Source organism: Pelecanus crispus, chromosome 6, assembly GCF_030463565.1.
Source record: "Pelecanus crispus isolate bPelCri1 chromosome 6, bPelCri1.pri, whole genome shotgun sequence".
Taxonomy (NCBI): Eukaryota; Metazoa; Chordata; class Aves; order Pelecaniformes; family Pelecanidae; genus Pelecanus; species Pelecanus crispus.
The window spans coordinates 7,584,864-7,600,693 of record NC_134648.1 but is presented as its reverse complement, the minus strand read 5'-3'; the positions used below and the strand labels follow the sequence as shown (position 1 = coordinate 7,600,693).

Below are 15,830 nucleotides of genomic sequence, written 5' to 3'. Positions count from 1 at the left end.
ACAGTAAATGCTACTTACAAGGGACTTTTTACAGTAATTATTTTAATCATGGCTAGAGTGATGACACATACTAATTACAGTGTTATCCAAAGATAACACGAGAGGTGTGTAATTAGCATTGTTTCCGAAGGAGCTACAGTATAGCTGTTGCATAAGTTCCATAAAATATATGTTGTTTCATTTACTGAGCAGCTTGCTCCCATTGCCCCCGTAGGCTGCAGATGCAGCATTCACAAGCCCATCCTGACCTGTATCAGAAATTCCAGTTCTGTGGTACAGGGCTTCTTGTTCTTAGTTTCTCTGGCAGAAATTCTCTCTCCAGTTTCCATCTCCCTCTTGGCCTGCTCTCTTTTTTAGCTTTTTTTTTTTTAAGTTTTACTTAGGTGATACTCAGAATTCTGAATCCTCGAGCTGCACTAAGACTCATGTACCCGGTGTTTTGCTGAACTGAAGTCTTAACTGAGATGCCTTTGCAAAGTTGAAGCACTCTTTCACAGCATAGCCCTGGATTAGGTTGGGTTTCAGAGTCTCCCTTCACAGGGGGAAGGCTTTGAATATCAAACTACTTCAGTAAGTACTATTATATGAGAAGTGACTTCTGTGTGCCTTAGTTTCCTTATCTATGAAGAGAGGGTAATGGTGCAACCTTTGCCAGCAAGCGTTGAGAACTTCCGGTAATAAGCAATAGATAAGACAATACCACTGCAATTTGCTTTGCTTCTCTTGCATTTTCACAGTGTCAAAGTAGCTTTTCTCATATCAAAGAGCATTTAAAATACAAAGTAAGGCTGTCCTTATTTGGCTAGACTGGATCGATGAATGTTGTGTTGAGAGATTTTTCAATAAATGCACCTTAGGGAAAGAACAGCTCATTTCTCCAAAGAGGCAAATCCTTATGAAGTAGGGAAGCATTGTTCTGACTTTACAAGTTCTGGTTTATTCCCTTGGATTTCAGGCACTGCTTACATTTGCAATATAGTCGAGAATACCTCATGAAGGAAAATAGATTTACCAGGATTTCGGATGGTGCATGTAATTGACACAATTTAAGAAAGGCTCTATGGCATGAGTAGTCAATTAAAAGAAATAATTAGAGGTCTGGGGAGCCTTGCTTGGCTCAGAATATATACTAGCCAACATTCCTTATGTGCTTTATAATATGTGCTGCTGTATGTCTGTATGTTGTTTTGGTAGACTATATTTGTAGTCGAGTTTTTTCCATATTCTTTATAGTCATATTTCACACCGAAAGTTGAAAAAACAAACGATTCTGTTTTCCCAACTTCAGATGACTGTGGGAGACTTCATTTTTTCCCTATAAGTAATTAAGCAATAAAACCTAACTGGTGGGTGTGCATATTGTGTAACTTCCATAAACCCTGGGGTGTGTCAGGAGGTAGAGAAAAGGCAGAGCCTTCAGCCATCATCTATTGTGCTTATTGCGTAAGAGCCATTTGCTACGTGTACATCATTGTCCCCCTAAATTCCAGCATTTCAGTTTGCAAAAAATTAGGCTAGCATTAAGCTCAGAATTCTATGTGAACACCCAGAAGCTTTAAATCATTCCTAGCATGCTTGCTTGATATGTTAAAGCAACTTCTGAAAGAAAAAAACACCACCAAAAAACAACTTTACAGGAAAAATGATATTTGCCAAATGTTTGGACATATTAGAATCAATCATAATTCCTTAGTACAATAGAAAAAAAAATATTTTCATTTTATGTTTGAGTTACCTCCTACAGCTGCAGAGGTAGGAGACTGTCCAGAAAGATTAAAAAGAAAAACTTTCTCCAATTCAACTGCTATCATGGATGCAGAAAGACAGGAAAATGACCATGAGAGCAGAGCCATAAGTAGGGAGTGTCTATGTACAGTACTTCTCAGTTGAAAACCATGAACCGAGACCTGTGAGCTGTTAGTAATGTTTTGCATCAGCATAATGCTTTGACTTTGAAGCCTATTTGCAGAGGCTCTGGCCATGCCCACCAGCAGTGAAACGAGGAAGGTTTCTTCCTTCTCTGTAAAGCCCTGGTTACGGTCGCCCGTGCACAAGTCAACTCCAGGTTCCCTTGCTTCAGTTCGTGTTCTTCCTAGAGGGAAGAACACTAGAGTGTTCTAGAGTACTTCCTAGAGTAAAGTAGATTCAAACAAAAGCAGCTTCCCCCCTTAATAGAAATGACCAGCCCCAGACATGACACGTTTTCGCTTCATTCCGCTCGTTCGTTTTTCTCTATGGGACAGGGTACAGAAATTTTTCGGTCTTTATTTTTGCTGGTTGTGGACAGAAAATACCAAACTGTCGTACTTCCCACTGTACAACCACAATTTTCCCTCTCTGCTCTAAGATGATTTTCAAACTTTCTTCCTGGCTTTTATTTATTGTTGAACAGATCCAAATTCTGACTGCCAGGCACTGGCAAAGTTGCTTTTTCAGCACAGAAACCTGGGTGTTCCATGCCAAAGAAAAAGAGACAAGAGTTAAAGCGAAGTGCTGTTCAAGTCTATGCTAGAAGTGACTTTTCCATCTAGATTTTTTTCCCAAGAATTACACACCTAAAGCAAATGAAAATCCCACAGACTTAAAGGGAATGCAGTAAGTACCCACACCACCACGGACTCTGGTAGCTCTTCATCCAGGAGACAGCCCCAGTCACCTTTCTCTTTATGCTGTGCTTTACCTCTGCCATTTGTCAAATGCTCTGGGTGATTAGACCCTGACAGACTTAGTTAATTAATATTGCAAAATAGTATCACAGAATTGAATTGAATGTAAATGGGAGGGAATTAGATGTATTATGTAGGCAACTGAGTTTTATGCAGTGCATCTATAGAGAGTATGGGATTAAAAAATGCAGTAGGAGTGATTTTAAAATGGGGGCTGTCATTTCCTTAATGCAATGAATTATTTGGTAGTCTGGAGAGACTTCAGAGGATCGTTTTCTGAATCCTGTAATGAACAATAGCAAATAAAAGTGAAAGAAGCAGTGTACCAGACATGTAAAAGCTGGCTGCTTGATCAAAAGGTGCCTTCTTTGTCACCAAAGGGGGAGTGACCTGGGTGCTTCAATGTATGCATCCCATGCCATTTTCAGATGTGCTGGGTTATCCAAGACTCCTGCACAAGACTGGCAGGTCTGATGCAGATGGGAGACGGATGGCCGCCTGGAATGGCAGCTGGGGACAGGTAGAAGAGGGCACCTGAAATGGCACTAAATGGCTGTGTTCAGGGAACTGACTCCCCTGCGCAGTATCAAATTTGCGGGTATAATCTGATTTTTTTTGGTACCTTTGAGATAGTGTCCTACCTGAGTATTACTCGCAGGTACAAGCAAAGGGGTTCCAGCTTGTCCGTGGGCAGAATCCACCCGTTGCATTACATGCTCCACGTGCCCCTCTTCACAGCCTTGTCGTGTGTGTCACTGCATAGCACGCTTATATGTCTGTAGGATTCTTGCACTATTTATAAATATTATAAAAATTCTCCATCGCTGTGTAACTGATACCCATCTGGAAGGAATTTGCAAATGATTGAAAAGGCAATGGTCAGAGTCAGCGAGGAGCAGACCACCAAGGGTTTTGCCACAGCAGTTAATGAAGTGTATTCTCCAGAAAATGTTAATGTAAATATGCTGCAGCCCTGAACTTGATATGGAAACTAAAAATCCTTGAAGAACTTGGCCACAGTTTTCTAACCACACCTTAAAGTATTTATAGAAAGCTAGAAGAGGGAAATATAGTTAGATAATGCAGTGTTTTTAGAAAGCAGAAACCATTTTCCAGTGTGAATTTTTGACTAGAAGCGCCAGGCTGTGTTATGGTTTTGATGCTCTTCTGAAGGGTTGCAGTTCCTTCTAATATTTGGAGTTATCTAAAGTAGTCTGAAGGATTTTAACTCTATGATTTCCATTCACTGTATTTGTGAATGATCTGCTGGATTAATTAAAAAGGCACTCTTTCATCAAGGAAGGCAAATCAAAATGATTTTTATTCTTGGCTGGTTTTCCAGTCTGGCTTCAGAAGCTTGAACCACTCAAATAAAGCAAAAGTCTCCTCGACTTAATGACCTTTTACCTTGTTTTGATTTCTACTCTTAACCCTTTAAAATGTGTCATCTTATTTGCCTTGCACAGATGGGTAAGGTTTAGAAGATAAGGTTTTGGATGTCTGGCTGCGGGTCCATGTGAGAGCTGGTAGGAAGTCAGAGGGCAGCAAGCTGTCCTGCTGTCTGTCTGTAGGTTTCCTGTGACACAAGCACGTGGTGGTTCAAAGGGGAACACCAGTCACCTCCCAACCAGTCAGCCTTGGGGCAGGGCTATGACCTTCTCCAGCAAGGGTTAGGGAGGGTGCTCTCTGACTGTTGGGGTTTTGAAGACCATATCATTCCCAGCAACTGCAAGGAAGATAACCGCTCCTGAAGGCACCAAGAGACAGCAGTGCTCCATTACCTTCCCGATGGATGCTGATGCCAGGGTCTGTTGTGTTTCTGCTTTCTGTTCATACATGATGTGAAACAGTCTCTCTTCTGTGACACTACCCTTGGATAGTTATTTTTTTAATCAAGGGCAAACTTTATTAAGGTTTTTATTCAATAGCTGGTGAAAATGGTTAGGGAAATAAAATGATAAAAGAAAGGTTTAGATCAATAAAAGTTTTCTCTTTTCTGAAAGACAATCCTAATCAGCTTTTTGAGAGATGAATAAACGAGTGAGAGCACGCGTGCAACTGTAATTTTTCAGGAAGAGAAATAGTACAACTGAGAATCTGCTTGACTAGTTAATTATATCTATGCTGATTACAGCACTAAGAGATCTGCTTAAACATCTCAACTCCCCCCTCCCCCGCCCCGCCAGAGTCTCTAATCATGGCTTTTAATTGACAAAGTATATTTTAAGAACTTAAGGATTAATTAAAATGCATACTAGCAGTGAAAATGAGGTGTTTTTGCCATAAGGTTGTAATCAGGAAGTATCTGCAAGGGAAATGTCTAGTGTTATTTTTCCTCTTGACTGCAGCTGAAGATGACCACCTGGCTGAAATGTCACAGCTGCTTGCTTTTGTAGTATCTATTTCAGTGTGTAATTTAGATGGTCCCCTTCCTTCTAATTTCTGCATCAGCACCAAGTTGTATTATCCTTGGGGAGGGAGGGGGAGTGTCTGTCTTTTTTATTACTTTGGTTTTATGAATAAGGCATGTCTTGGAGTTCTGCCAAGGCCACCAACGCTGAGCTGTTAGTTTGGGATGCAGTGTCTTTCCTCACCTGGCTGTGGACCATTTGGTGGAAGGAGGTTTTTGTCCTTCTGTGTTAAGTCTTTTAAAATGGTATTTTCAAGGTAGCGTGAGAATGTTGATGAGATGGTGTAATTCCTCTCCCTTTCGTAAACATGATTTGTAGTGGGAAGCTGGAGACAAAGGGCTTGTTTCGAGTAGGAGAGGTAAGGATGAATCTTCATGAGAAAAGTTGTCCTGATGCCTCGTGTTAGCCGACATGTGGTAACTGAGGCTGTGGTTAAACATCCTCTTGTGAAACTAGCTGGTACGATTGGAGACGCTACCGCCCCATATCTGTCTATTCAGCCTCACCAGCAGAGCCTGAGGAACAAGCCAAGAGCTCTCTTCAGCTGCTTTGTTATAAAGGCAGCAGGGTAGACATCCTCTGTTGGTATTTCAAAAATAGCCGGCTGACGTTGGATTGGAAGCTGATGAGTGCTCTTCATCCATCTGCCAGCTCTGAATATTTGAACAGCTGGAGGAGGTAATTTCCTCAGTTGCTGCAGCTTAAATTCCAAGAGGTAAAGTTCTAATGAAGAAAATGCAAGGTGTAGGTTTCACGTGTTGGTAGCAAGTTAAGAGCCTAAGCTTTGACTTGACCAGCTAGCATACATTAGAAACATTTGCTGCCTTGTGTGTGCCGCAGCTTTAGAAAGTGCGTCGGCATGTTGTAACTTGCACCTTCAAATTCTAGTCAAGACAAACCTTTAGGCAAAGACTCCCAAGTAGAATTAACCACAGTCAGCTAAGATATTTTTAAACATCACCTACTTGGTCTGCACTAGATGCTAAACGATGTTTAAAAACATGTTGGCCAACCTGTGTTTAATTAATGTTTTCTTATCTATGTGAGTCCTAAATCGGTTTGATTCTGCATGAATTTCAGTCCTGCTGATACAAGAATAATATTTCTGTAGCTTAGAAGGTTCTTGCTGTGCTTAACAGTTGCATATTTTTCCTGTTTGTTGGGGATAAATTCCGTTGTTTTTAGAAGATGAGGAAGTTTCTTTCCAGTTTCTGTTTCTACATGTTAATTTCAAGAGTTGGCATGGCTGTGTGTAAGGATCCCAAGACTGGTTATTCTGCTGCAGGTACATTTAGAGGGAAACAAAACTTTTTCCTTATCTGTTGTCTTCGAGTTTCAGTGTTCAGCATTATTTTCACATGCACACGCACACAGAAGCTGGCTTAGCTAAATGGCCTGGAGGCTGAACTGTTTGGTGTTGTGCTTCAAGACCCGTCTTACAAGACTGAATTTATTAATGCTGCCTGAGCTGCCAGGTTGGGGCTGTCTGAACATATAAACCAGATAAGAAACTTCTGGAGGCCGAGCGGTAGCCGCAGAAGCTCTCAGGCTGTGTCTCTCCAGATAGTCCCCCAAAAAGTGCTCGTACCGTGCAGTCCACCTCCTCTTTTCGGTTTCAGGAATTGGAGCGTGGGACAAAAGATGTACGTGTGCAAGCGAGCAGGCAGCCAAGTCCAGGCTCAAGCATTAAGAAGAGTAGCAAAAGCCTTAGATATTCAGACAGAAAAGCAGAAAAAACAAATCCTATATGTTGGAGGTAAATGATTATCTCTGTACTCTGAGAAAGTAATTGAGTGCATTCTGTCATCATAGTGTCTTGGTATGACACTGTATGTTACCATGAGAAGACATGGTGAGGAATTAAGTCATTCTTTTACCTCCTTTCCTCCCCTCCTCTTGGGTGGTTGTATTTTGATATATTTTTTGTGAGTACTGAGGCACTCTTGCCTAATGAGCATTGGCAGATTTTACCCTGGCACAGTAGTAGTAACCTGTACTCATGTAAAGTTCTTTTCCTGCCCTTCCTGTATAAAAGTAAAATTCTAGATGATTCTGATAAAATATTTGCTTTTTTCTCAGCTGGGGAAAAGTTAACTGACCTAAATCTGAAACAAAGAATCATAGTGAAAATTACTCCCACTTCTTGAAGGTCATTCATTGTGAAGGTGTCTGCAAAACCTGGGTCTTTTGTTTACCCAGTATGTATCTGAAGTGGTTAGAAAACTGGTAACAGAGGTTTAATTGCCAAGTATATGTAGATTTAATCCACTTCCACATGTTGCAGCATCACTTGCTATATGCATGGTCATTCAAAAGATCCCATGTCTGGAAAGCCAGTAAGTGCCAGGGCAAGGGACAGGCTGTATGGACAGATCAAAGCAACTTTGAGGTTTTAGTATCTCAACGGTCATTTTTTCCACTCTCTCACATCTAACCATCGATATATTTCATGATCTTGGAAACCTGCTGAGCATCCAAATAGCACTATCTGCTAAAAGCACAAATGTATAGTCAATTCAATTGCTGCATCCCAGTTGGTCAAAACCGAGCTTGTTTACTTTCATCTCTGTGTCTCTGCTTTACAGACTAGGTAAGTGAAATGTATTTATAGCTAGGAAAGAGTGTATTGATGCTGGAAGAGCTCCTGTCAGTTCAGTGCAGCAGCCCATCTGCCGATCCGCCCGGGCAGCAGAGAGCCCATCTCCCTTGCATGCCGCTCTTTGCACTGGACCGTGATGAAGTTGGTATCAAATCCACAAATCCTTCTAAAAGTGTCGGAGTCCTCTGAACTGGAGCTGTCAACCACAATTCCCCCTCTGCTTTCTCAGCAGCTGGCTCACCACTGTGGAAGTCATTCCCATAGCACAGCTAAGTGCCCCCGATGTCTCGGCATCCACAGCGAAAAGGAGAAGTTAATGTTAGATACGGCTTTTTGAGGGGACAGGAAGAAGGAATAAAATCCCGAAAGCCACCGAGCTTCTACTTACTCTGCCACTGAGTATTTAAGTTTGTGCATCATGGTGAGGAACGTGGGGTATTTGTCTTGGGTAGCTCCTTCTCCAGTAAACACAATGGCATCTGTAATGATTGCTATTTGTGCAACAGAGGGGAAATAGAAATCCAGAGTGGCAGAACCTAGATCAGTATATATGCAGACTTACCCAAGTGCCTTAAGATAGCCGTCAAGGGAAAGGTTTACCTGGCTGATGGTAGAGCAAAGGGAGGCTATCATGACCTACTGCAAGATGTGCAAAGACAATTAGCGAGAAGAAGGTGCACTTTATACATCTATTCTGCTTTGGAGGCAAGAGGAATCAAAGTTGCATACTGCAACAGCTTGTCATTACTGCTGTAGGCTAGGTGTTACCAGTTTACAAGACAACAAGATATTGTTGCTTATTTTGAAGACATGTCCATGTTAGAAAACTTGTGTGAACTTCTGTTTTTTTGCTGGAGAGCACTAGTTGGGACTACAAAGACAGCTTGCTTCAACAGCTTGTGTTATATAATAATTGGTTTAGGTTATATGTGTTGCCTTTCATGCATATGTGTTGTGTTCTAGCCTGTGGGCTCTACTTCAAGGAGGTCTTGCCCCAGTACAGATACTGCTTGCAAATTGAATGATAGAGCTTATTTTGCATGGGTGGGAATGCTTGCTTTCTTCAAAATCCGTCATAATTTATTTTCCTGTTAACAAGAAAAAAATTAAATATTCTTTGATAGTCTGTGAAAAAGAATATCGTAGAGCCATATTTTGTCTTGTAGTGGGTGCTGGTGACTCTTGCTGACAATTTAACAGTAGAACTTATGGAGAGGCTTTACACTTTCAATCAATCAGTTTAGTTTACTTAAACATTTAAAATTTTTAGACCAGGAATGCATATTGAAAACAAACTATTACCTTGAAGTTCAGCATAAGTGTGAGAAAGCTGTAACTTCTAGAAAGAGAAGTCTCAGGATGAGAAGTGCCTACTCAGCTGGATGGAGTTGGTGCAGTTTCAGTGCTGGTTGCAGTTACAGACTTCCTTTTACAGTCCTGATGTGTCTTGGCTTACATACTCACGATTTTATAAATAGCGGTTGAGGTTGTATAATACTGAAACTACTGCAAGAAAAGGAGAGGGGGACAAATGCATTTTCCATTAGCAGCCGTAGAATAAAGTATCCATTTAGTTATGCTAAATTGGCGTGGAGGAATTGGGAGTAATCTGTGGGTTATTGATTGGCTTCACAGCCGTGCAGCAGGCTGCAGCTGACAAAAGTCCCAAAGGGGCTGTTTGCTAATCACAGATAAGCAAAGCGAAGTTTAGTCCGGCGATACGGCTTCCGCTTACTAGCCCGTCCCCTTCTGCAGCTGCCCAGCTTGGGTAAGAGCTGTCTGCACAGGCGTGTGCCCTTGCCAGGCAGGGGATCTCTGCATGGGGGAAGCAGCGAGCCCCTGGTATTTTCCTGCAGATGGCTGTACCTTTTGTGTAAAGTTTCAAATCTTGGTGAATGAACTGTAGCACATAACTGTGCATCATCTGTTAAGAAAACTGAATTCTGTTCCAAAGTGGCTGCTTTTCTGGAATAAGTGGAACCTGAAGCTCTTTTCTTAAGCTTGAGAAAATGTAATCCATGATACCCAGCAAGTGTGTCTATAAGGCGTTTTCAAAGGTTACTTCTGTTGCAGGAGAACATGAAGTAAAATTCAAGTATGCGTGAGAAGCACGAAGAACCCTGAAAAAGTTGATGTTAGGGACGGGCACGTAAGGATGGCAGACTAGTGAGACGTAAGGCAGCAAAGAAGTAAAGAAATTGCAAAAGTACAAGTGGGGAAGCAATGGAATTTTTTTCAGTGGGATGAAAATAGGTAGGTAAAAGTTGGAAAGCTAAAAGGAGATGTTGCGTGGGCAGACAGCCAGCGGTGGATGGTCCAAAGGCAACTGGGATGTTCAGCCTTGACTAGGTCTTGGGGTTTACCAGAAAGCAGTTAATGTAGAAATAAAAATAATATATTGGCTGATTTATAATGACCTGTCAGGATTGCAGTCTGTGTCAGTATTTGAATTTTCAGTGAGGAAGTAAGATTATAGTTGATCTGTGGAAAAAGTAGCCAATGTATTCTTATCAGAGACAAGATGGACAGATAAGGTTAGGAGGATCCCAGAATACCGACAAAGAAAAAAAAAAAACCACAGCAAAACCACTTTGTGTTATGTGCATGAGATCTTCAGAAGGGCAGAATGAGACCTAATTCTTTGCTCAAGTAACCCGAGGTTCGCCACCATCTGGGATGCAAGGCAAGCAGAGAGGTTTCCAAGAAGTTTCTATTGCATCCTGTCAAAATGAGAGTGATGGTTTTAATTGTTACGGACAAAAATGTATCCCTGGGACATCCTCCCCGATTTTGCAGTGACACCAGTGATTAACTTGGCTCAGTTAACATGCAGCCAGGTTGCCAGACTCATAATTGCAGAAGTTTTAATTTCCCAAAAGAGAGAAAGCAGTCTTTGCTGCTTTCAGAAGAGTTTCGGTACAAGAAGCTATGCTTGCTATGTACTCTGGGGGTGAAATACCATGGAAGATTATTCCCCAGCCAGATTGTATCCTGATTTCTGTAATAACAACAAGGTGTCCTCTACGTATGGAGATCATTTACTGTGTCACTTAAAATAATGATTAGAGGGTATTGCTCACCTATATATAACAGGATAGCAGAGGTATTTTGTCCTCTGTATGTCCTGCTCTAATATCCTGCTATGCTGAAATTGATTTTGTCTATTTGAATTTGTCCAAATTTGCACAAATTTTGTCCCATTGAAACACTCCATTTTTTTTTTTCCTTCAAAGTAAAAATAGAGGACCACAGTTTTCAATACCAAGCAATTACAAGGAGATTGCCAACCTAGAAGAAAGATACTAATGTGGTCACACATTACAACTGTAATTCCACTGCAGAAGCCTCCAAGGTGTAACTCAGCTGGGCTAACTCGGGATACCCGCAGTCCTGGGCAGAATTTCCAAACAAGGGGAGTCGTGATGGAGTTAGCAGGAAAACTCTTGGTCAGTGTGATTACACATTTACACCCCACTTCATATGATGCCTGCTGCTGTGTCTGTGTGCCTTGAGAAATAAAAGACAGCAAATTAAGTTTTTTGTGGCCTGTAGCATAGCAGGGCACTTTATAATCATCTATTAAATAAAAGTCTTTACTGTCTTTGTGGATGAATCTGTTTTACAGTCCTCTGCCTTTTGGAAAAAGAGCTCTAATGGTGATGCGCCTCGACTCAGTAACTATAGCTGGACTTCCAGACCAGGTCTCTGAAACTCTTTCCACTCAAAATGAAGGGAAGGATGAGTACTCGGCTCTTGATAGCGTAAATGTAGGGCTGCCTTCAGGCAGCTCCATAGCAGTATGGAGTTGTCCCACCACGGGCTGATCCCGAGCAGGTTAGTGAGTCTTGTTGCAAGGAGATGAAGCTTCCTTCCTTTCTGTTGTGCTGGAGTTTGGGGCTTGGTAAAGCTGTGATTTTCCTTAGCCCATTGACTGTGTGTGTGAGAGGTGGAAAGAGAGAAACAGAGGTGCTTTTTAAATACTTGTTTTAAACGTTGTATTTGAAAATCTGAATGTGACTATTTTTGAGACATGCTGAAAGGAGGGAACATGTGGGAAACCTGACTGGATGACTTCAGTGACGTCTTAATTTATATGCTGTACGTGCGCTATATTATATGCTATTAATTTTTCGTTTCTCTCTTTAAAATGAACCTGAGCCTGCTTATGTAAAGAGAAATCTTTACATCCTCCCAGCTGCTGCAGTGCATGTTGAGAGCAGCGCCTGATACGTTGGTCTTTGCCTGCTGGAGAGCTGCAGTTGAAGCCTCCTAACGAGCAGCCACGCTCCCCAAGGCTAGGACGTGAATGATAAATGTATATTTGGCAAACTGATTAGTAAAGCCTTTGCACACTTGGCTAGTTGTATCCTGTTTCCTGGAAGGTTGCCAGATGGAGGAGAAACGGAAATGTAATGGATTGCAGGTTGGTTTTTTTCTGTTGGTTGGTTGCAAAAAGGCTGAATAAACAGGAGTTGCCTTGAGGCAGGCAAGTCTTGCTATTTGAAGTCACGCAAGCCTTGCTCTGGCTCAGCTGTATTTTGTTTCCCGTGCTCTGTAGGTTGTGTTAGTGACACTCAGTGAGATTGGGGGAGGCTATTCAACTGGATTTATTTTAGCTTTTTTTAAAACAAGTCATAATCCCCAGCCTCTTTGGGGGGAGGGAGAAATTACAGCAGATGCCTGACAAGCTGCACACCAGCCCGTTTAATGGGGAACCTCGACAGAGCTGCAGCCGGAGCTGCCTGACACACATTTACCAGGGCTGCCCCTTCTTGAAGCATGTGGCAGGTAATCGGCATCAACTAGTAGTGTTTGAGTGTCAAAACAATTCGGTGCTATAGCCTCAGTTAAATTGCGCTCGATTTAAGAATTTCTATTTTGATGTTTTGAACACTTTTTAAAATAAACATGTGTTTTGCAGATCACTGGTGTCTGGTGTAGAGACCCAGCATGTTTCATCAACGTTTCTTTCTGTTTACAGTGAACTTCTTAGGAAATTGTTAAAAAGAAAGCCGTGAAATAACTGCAAACCTCCCTCCATGTCCCCCCATATAGTCAATACAGTTGATTTGGGCAGCTGCTGATAACAAAATGAATTTTAGGAGAGTGTTTAGTTGCCATCTGGAATTTTTCATTCTTGTTAAAAATACGAAGTATTTGGAAAATCATGTCACAGCTCTGAAATCCTGATGTTGTTTGTAGACAGGAGATTTCAAGAATAAGTATACATTGATTCTTTTTATTTCTTTTCCGGTTTCAGAGCTGTTTGGTTATACATAAGCCATGCAGACAAACTTCTCTCAGCAGTCAGGAGATGCCTTGTCTTTTTTTTTTTTTTTTTTTTTTTTTTTTAAAGACAGAAGAACTGAGATTTAAGCATGCTTGTGATGATGTCAGAGCCACAGCTATGGCAATTGGGGAGGGGGTGTTGAGAATACAAGGACTAAATACCAAGGTCAACTTTAATGAACAATAGTAACACAGTTTTCTAAAACCGAGTAGTATCTGCTGCTGCTGTCACCTCCCCGTTCATGAGAAGCTGTCCTCTTCTCCCTTGGTTTATAAATAAGACCATCTACCTTTGTCAAATGGATTTGATAAGCATAACTAGCATCCTCTATCAGGCAGCATTTTATTAAGTCATTAATTCTGTTGCAAGCAGATTTATGTAGGCATCAAATGCTTTGGGTAATCTCTTTTATGTAGTTAGAAATAGAGACTAAGATAAAAATGTAATAACGTTGCTATGTTCTGGCAAGCTGATACTTTAGATGATGCTCTCGTTATTTCCTTCATTTGCCTCTTTGAAATAATATTTTCCCCTTAGTGTGGCTGGCTTGCTTCACAGTGCCTTGTAACAGCAGAGGTGGTTTTGATGTTCTGTAACCTTTGTTAAAGTACATTGACTGTTTTTTAATTATTAACACTTACTGCATTGTACATAGTATTTCCACTGGATGATTTCATTGTACAGCCTTCTCTAACATTGTGTTTGCTTAGCTTGGATATGAAACCGAGTCTGAAAGCAAATACTTTTGCTGGAATGATGGCATCTTTTGGCAGCTATGGATTACCAGGTGTTCTGCATTATTGTCTTTTACCCTTAATAAAGTATCTTGTGTCACAACTATTAGCAGCTCAATAAAGGTTGGACCACACAGGGTCTGCTGGTCAGGATAGAAGTAAAAAGGGTGAAGGAAAAAAAGGAGTGGGGGAAGGGGGAATGAGCTATTTGAAAGCAGCTGTTTTGGCTGCTGTTTCTGCCTTCCTGCTTTGTCTTCTGCAGCATCTCCTGTATTTGTTACTTTTAATACCATGGTGGTTTTCACGACTTACTTTGTGTTAGTATTGAGCAGTCCAAGTTTGAAACTGGCCACATTTTGAGCAAGAGTGAGTATGGCTGAGAAGCCTGTTCCCTTTCTCCCTCCCCCAAAACAGTTTTCTTTTCCGAAAAGTTTGTCCAAATAGCTGACCAAAAAGATGAGAGATTACCAAGATTACGTCTTGGTAATGTCAGCAGGCATCCTGTCAGTTGTCAGCACCGTGAACATGTGCTGCCTGCTTGCAAATATCATCTTCACATTTGGGATTTTCATAGAAAATTTCCCTGCCTTATGCTAGCATCTAGCTATTTTTACTTAACTGCATAGTTTCTTTAGAAACTGCTGTATAGATTAAAAACACATGGGTACCAGAGCATGAGTTTCAGCAGAGCAGTGCTGAAATCTGGACCATCACATTAATAGTTGGTAAATGCATTTTTCAAATCTAGTACCATAAGAAGATTCCTTATCATTCTGGGGTGTGTTTTTTCTAGCATGTTTGCAAAAGCATATCCATGACACTGAGTAGTGTGTTCTCGTCGTTAAAAATGTGCGGCAACCGAAATAACTGATGCAAACTTGGAAGATTGTGAATGTGGCATAATTGGATACAAAATGCATAACTGTTTGCAAGATTTGATGTATTGGTGATTTTCCTTGTTAGATGATTGTAGAAGTACTGTATTTTGTGACTGAAATTATTATTGCAATTTTTTTCCAGGCGACTGGCTGGCAATGACCTTTCTTTTATCCATCCGAAGGCCTTGTCTGGGTTGAAAGAACTCAAAGTTCTGTAAGTAATTGGGTTTTAGAGCTTCATAGCTAGCTGTATGCTTTCTTACTGCACAGCCAGCCTGTTTACTGGTAGGCTGGATTAAATTTTTTTTCCTCTTTCTCTGCTGCCCCCCTCCCTCCCCAAATTACAGCTCTCCTACTTTTTTTTTTTTTAAAGCCTGCTCTAATTGGTGATGATGAGCAGTGGTGAATCTGACTAAACTGTAATTACTTCATTTAATTAGAACACTTGCTTCTGGAGTGTATCTTGTAGCAGAAGAACCCTAAGAAGGAAAAATTCTAAAAAGGACATGGAAAGTTTCTTATTGTTCTTCATCCCCTGAGTTTACTCCATCAGGTGCCCTGACATTATCAGGTGGTACTAGTACTTACAGAGGTTTAAAGCACTGTTTGACCTTTGAATTATTCCCTACCGGTGATAGAAATATTTTCCATAGTTCGATGCTTCTTTAGGTGAAAATGAGTTACTATTAGAAAAAGAAGTTTTAATAAAAAAAGTTAGAATTGTATGCTCTGTTTCCCATATCCTGGTTTTTTTTTTCTGAGATAAGAATATTAATTTCAACTGTTTCCCCATAGCTAAAGATGAAAGAGCTTTCTGTTGTTTGGGGTTTTAAAAACCTGTATCCAGAAATTGTAGCATTTATGCTGATGTAAATATTTCCAATTGCTAGTAGTGTAATAGATAGTTAATTGAACAGATATTTAAAAACCTAGTGGAAAAGGACCCTGAGGTTGTAAAGAAAGAAGCATAAACAAACAGCATAAGCAGGGTACAGATTAGGAAACTGCCCATCTGCAGTACTACTTAAGGATGTTCTGTAAATTGAATGCAGTGTGTCAAGGCTCTGGAAGGTGTCTCCATCAGGGTACTCAACACTGGAGGTACCTGAAATTCTAGCGGTTCTTGAAAAATTTGGGACTTGGATATTAATTAACAGTTAACTTACTTGGCCACTTGCATTTTACCCCAGTAAGCACCAAAATCTAATAATATTTTGTAATGTGTGAGATCTCAGTTACTTACATTCTCTTT

The 15,830-nt window shown here is 40.9% G+C and overlaps 1 protein-coding gene across 1 annotated transcript in view; it reads left to right on the top strand.

The window, feature by feature from the left end:
- Positions 1-15,830, top strand: part of LGR4 (leucine rich repeat containing G protein-coupled receptor 4) — a 79,128-nt gene that overhangs the window by 35,546 nt on the left and 27,752 nt on the right. Inside the window, exon 3 of the mRNA XM_075712146.1 lies at positions 14,721-14,792. Within this exon, the coding sequence (XP_075568261.1) occupies positions 14,721-14,792 (72 nt within the window). The remainder of the gene's footprint in view (positions 1-14,720; positions 14,793-15,830) is intronic.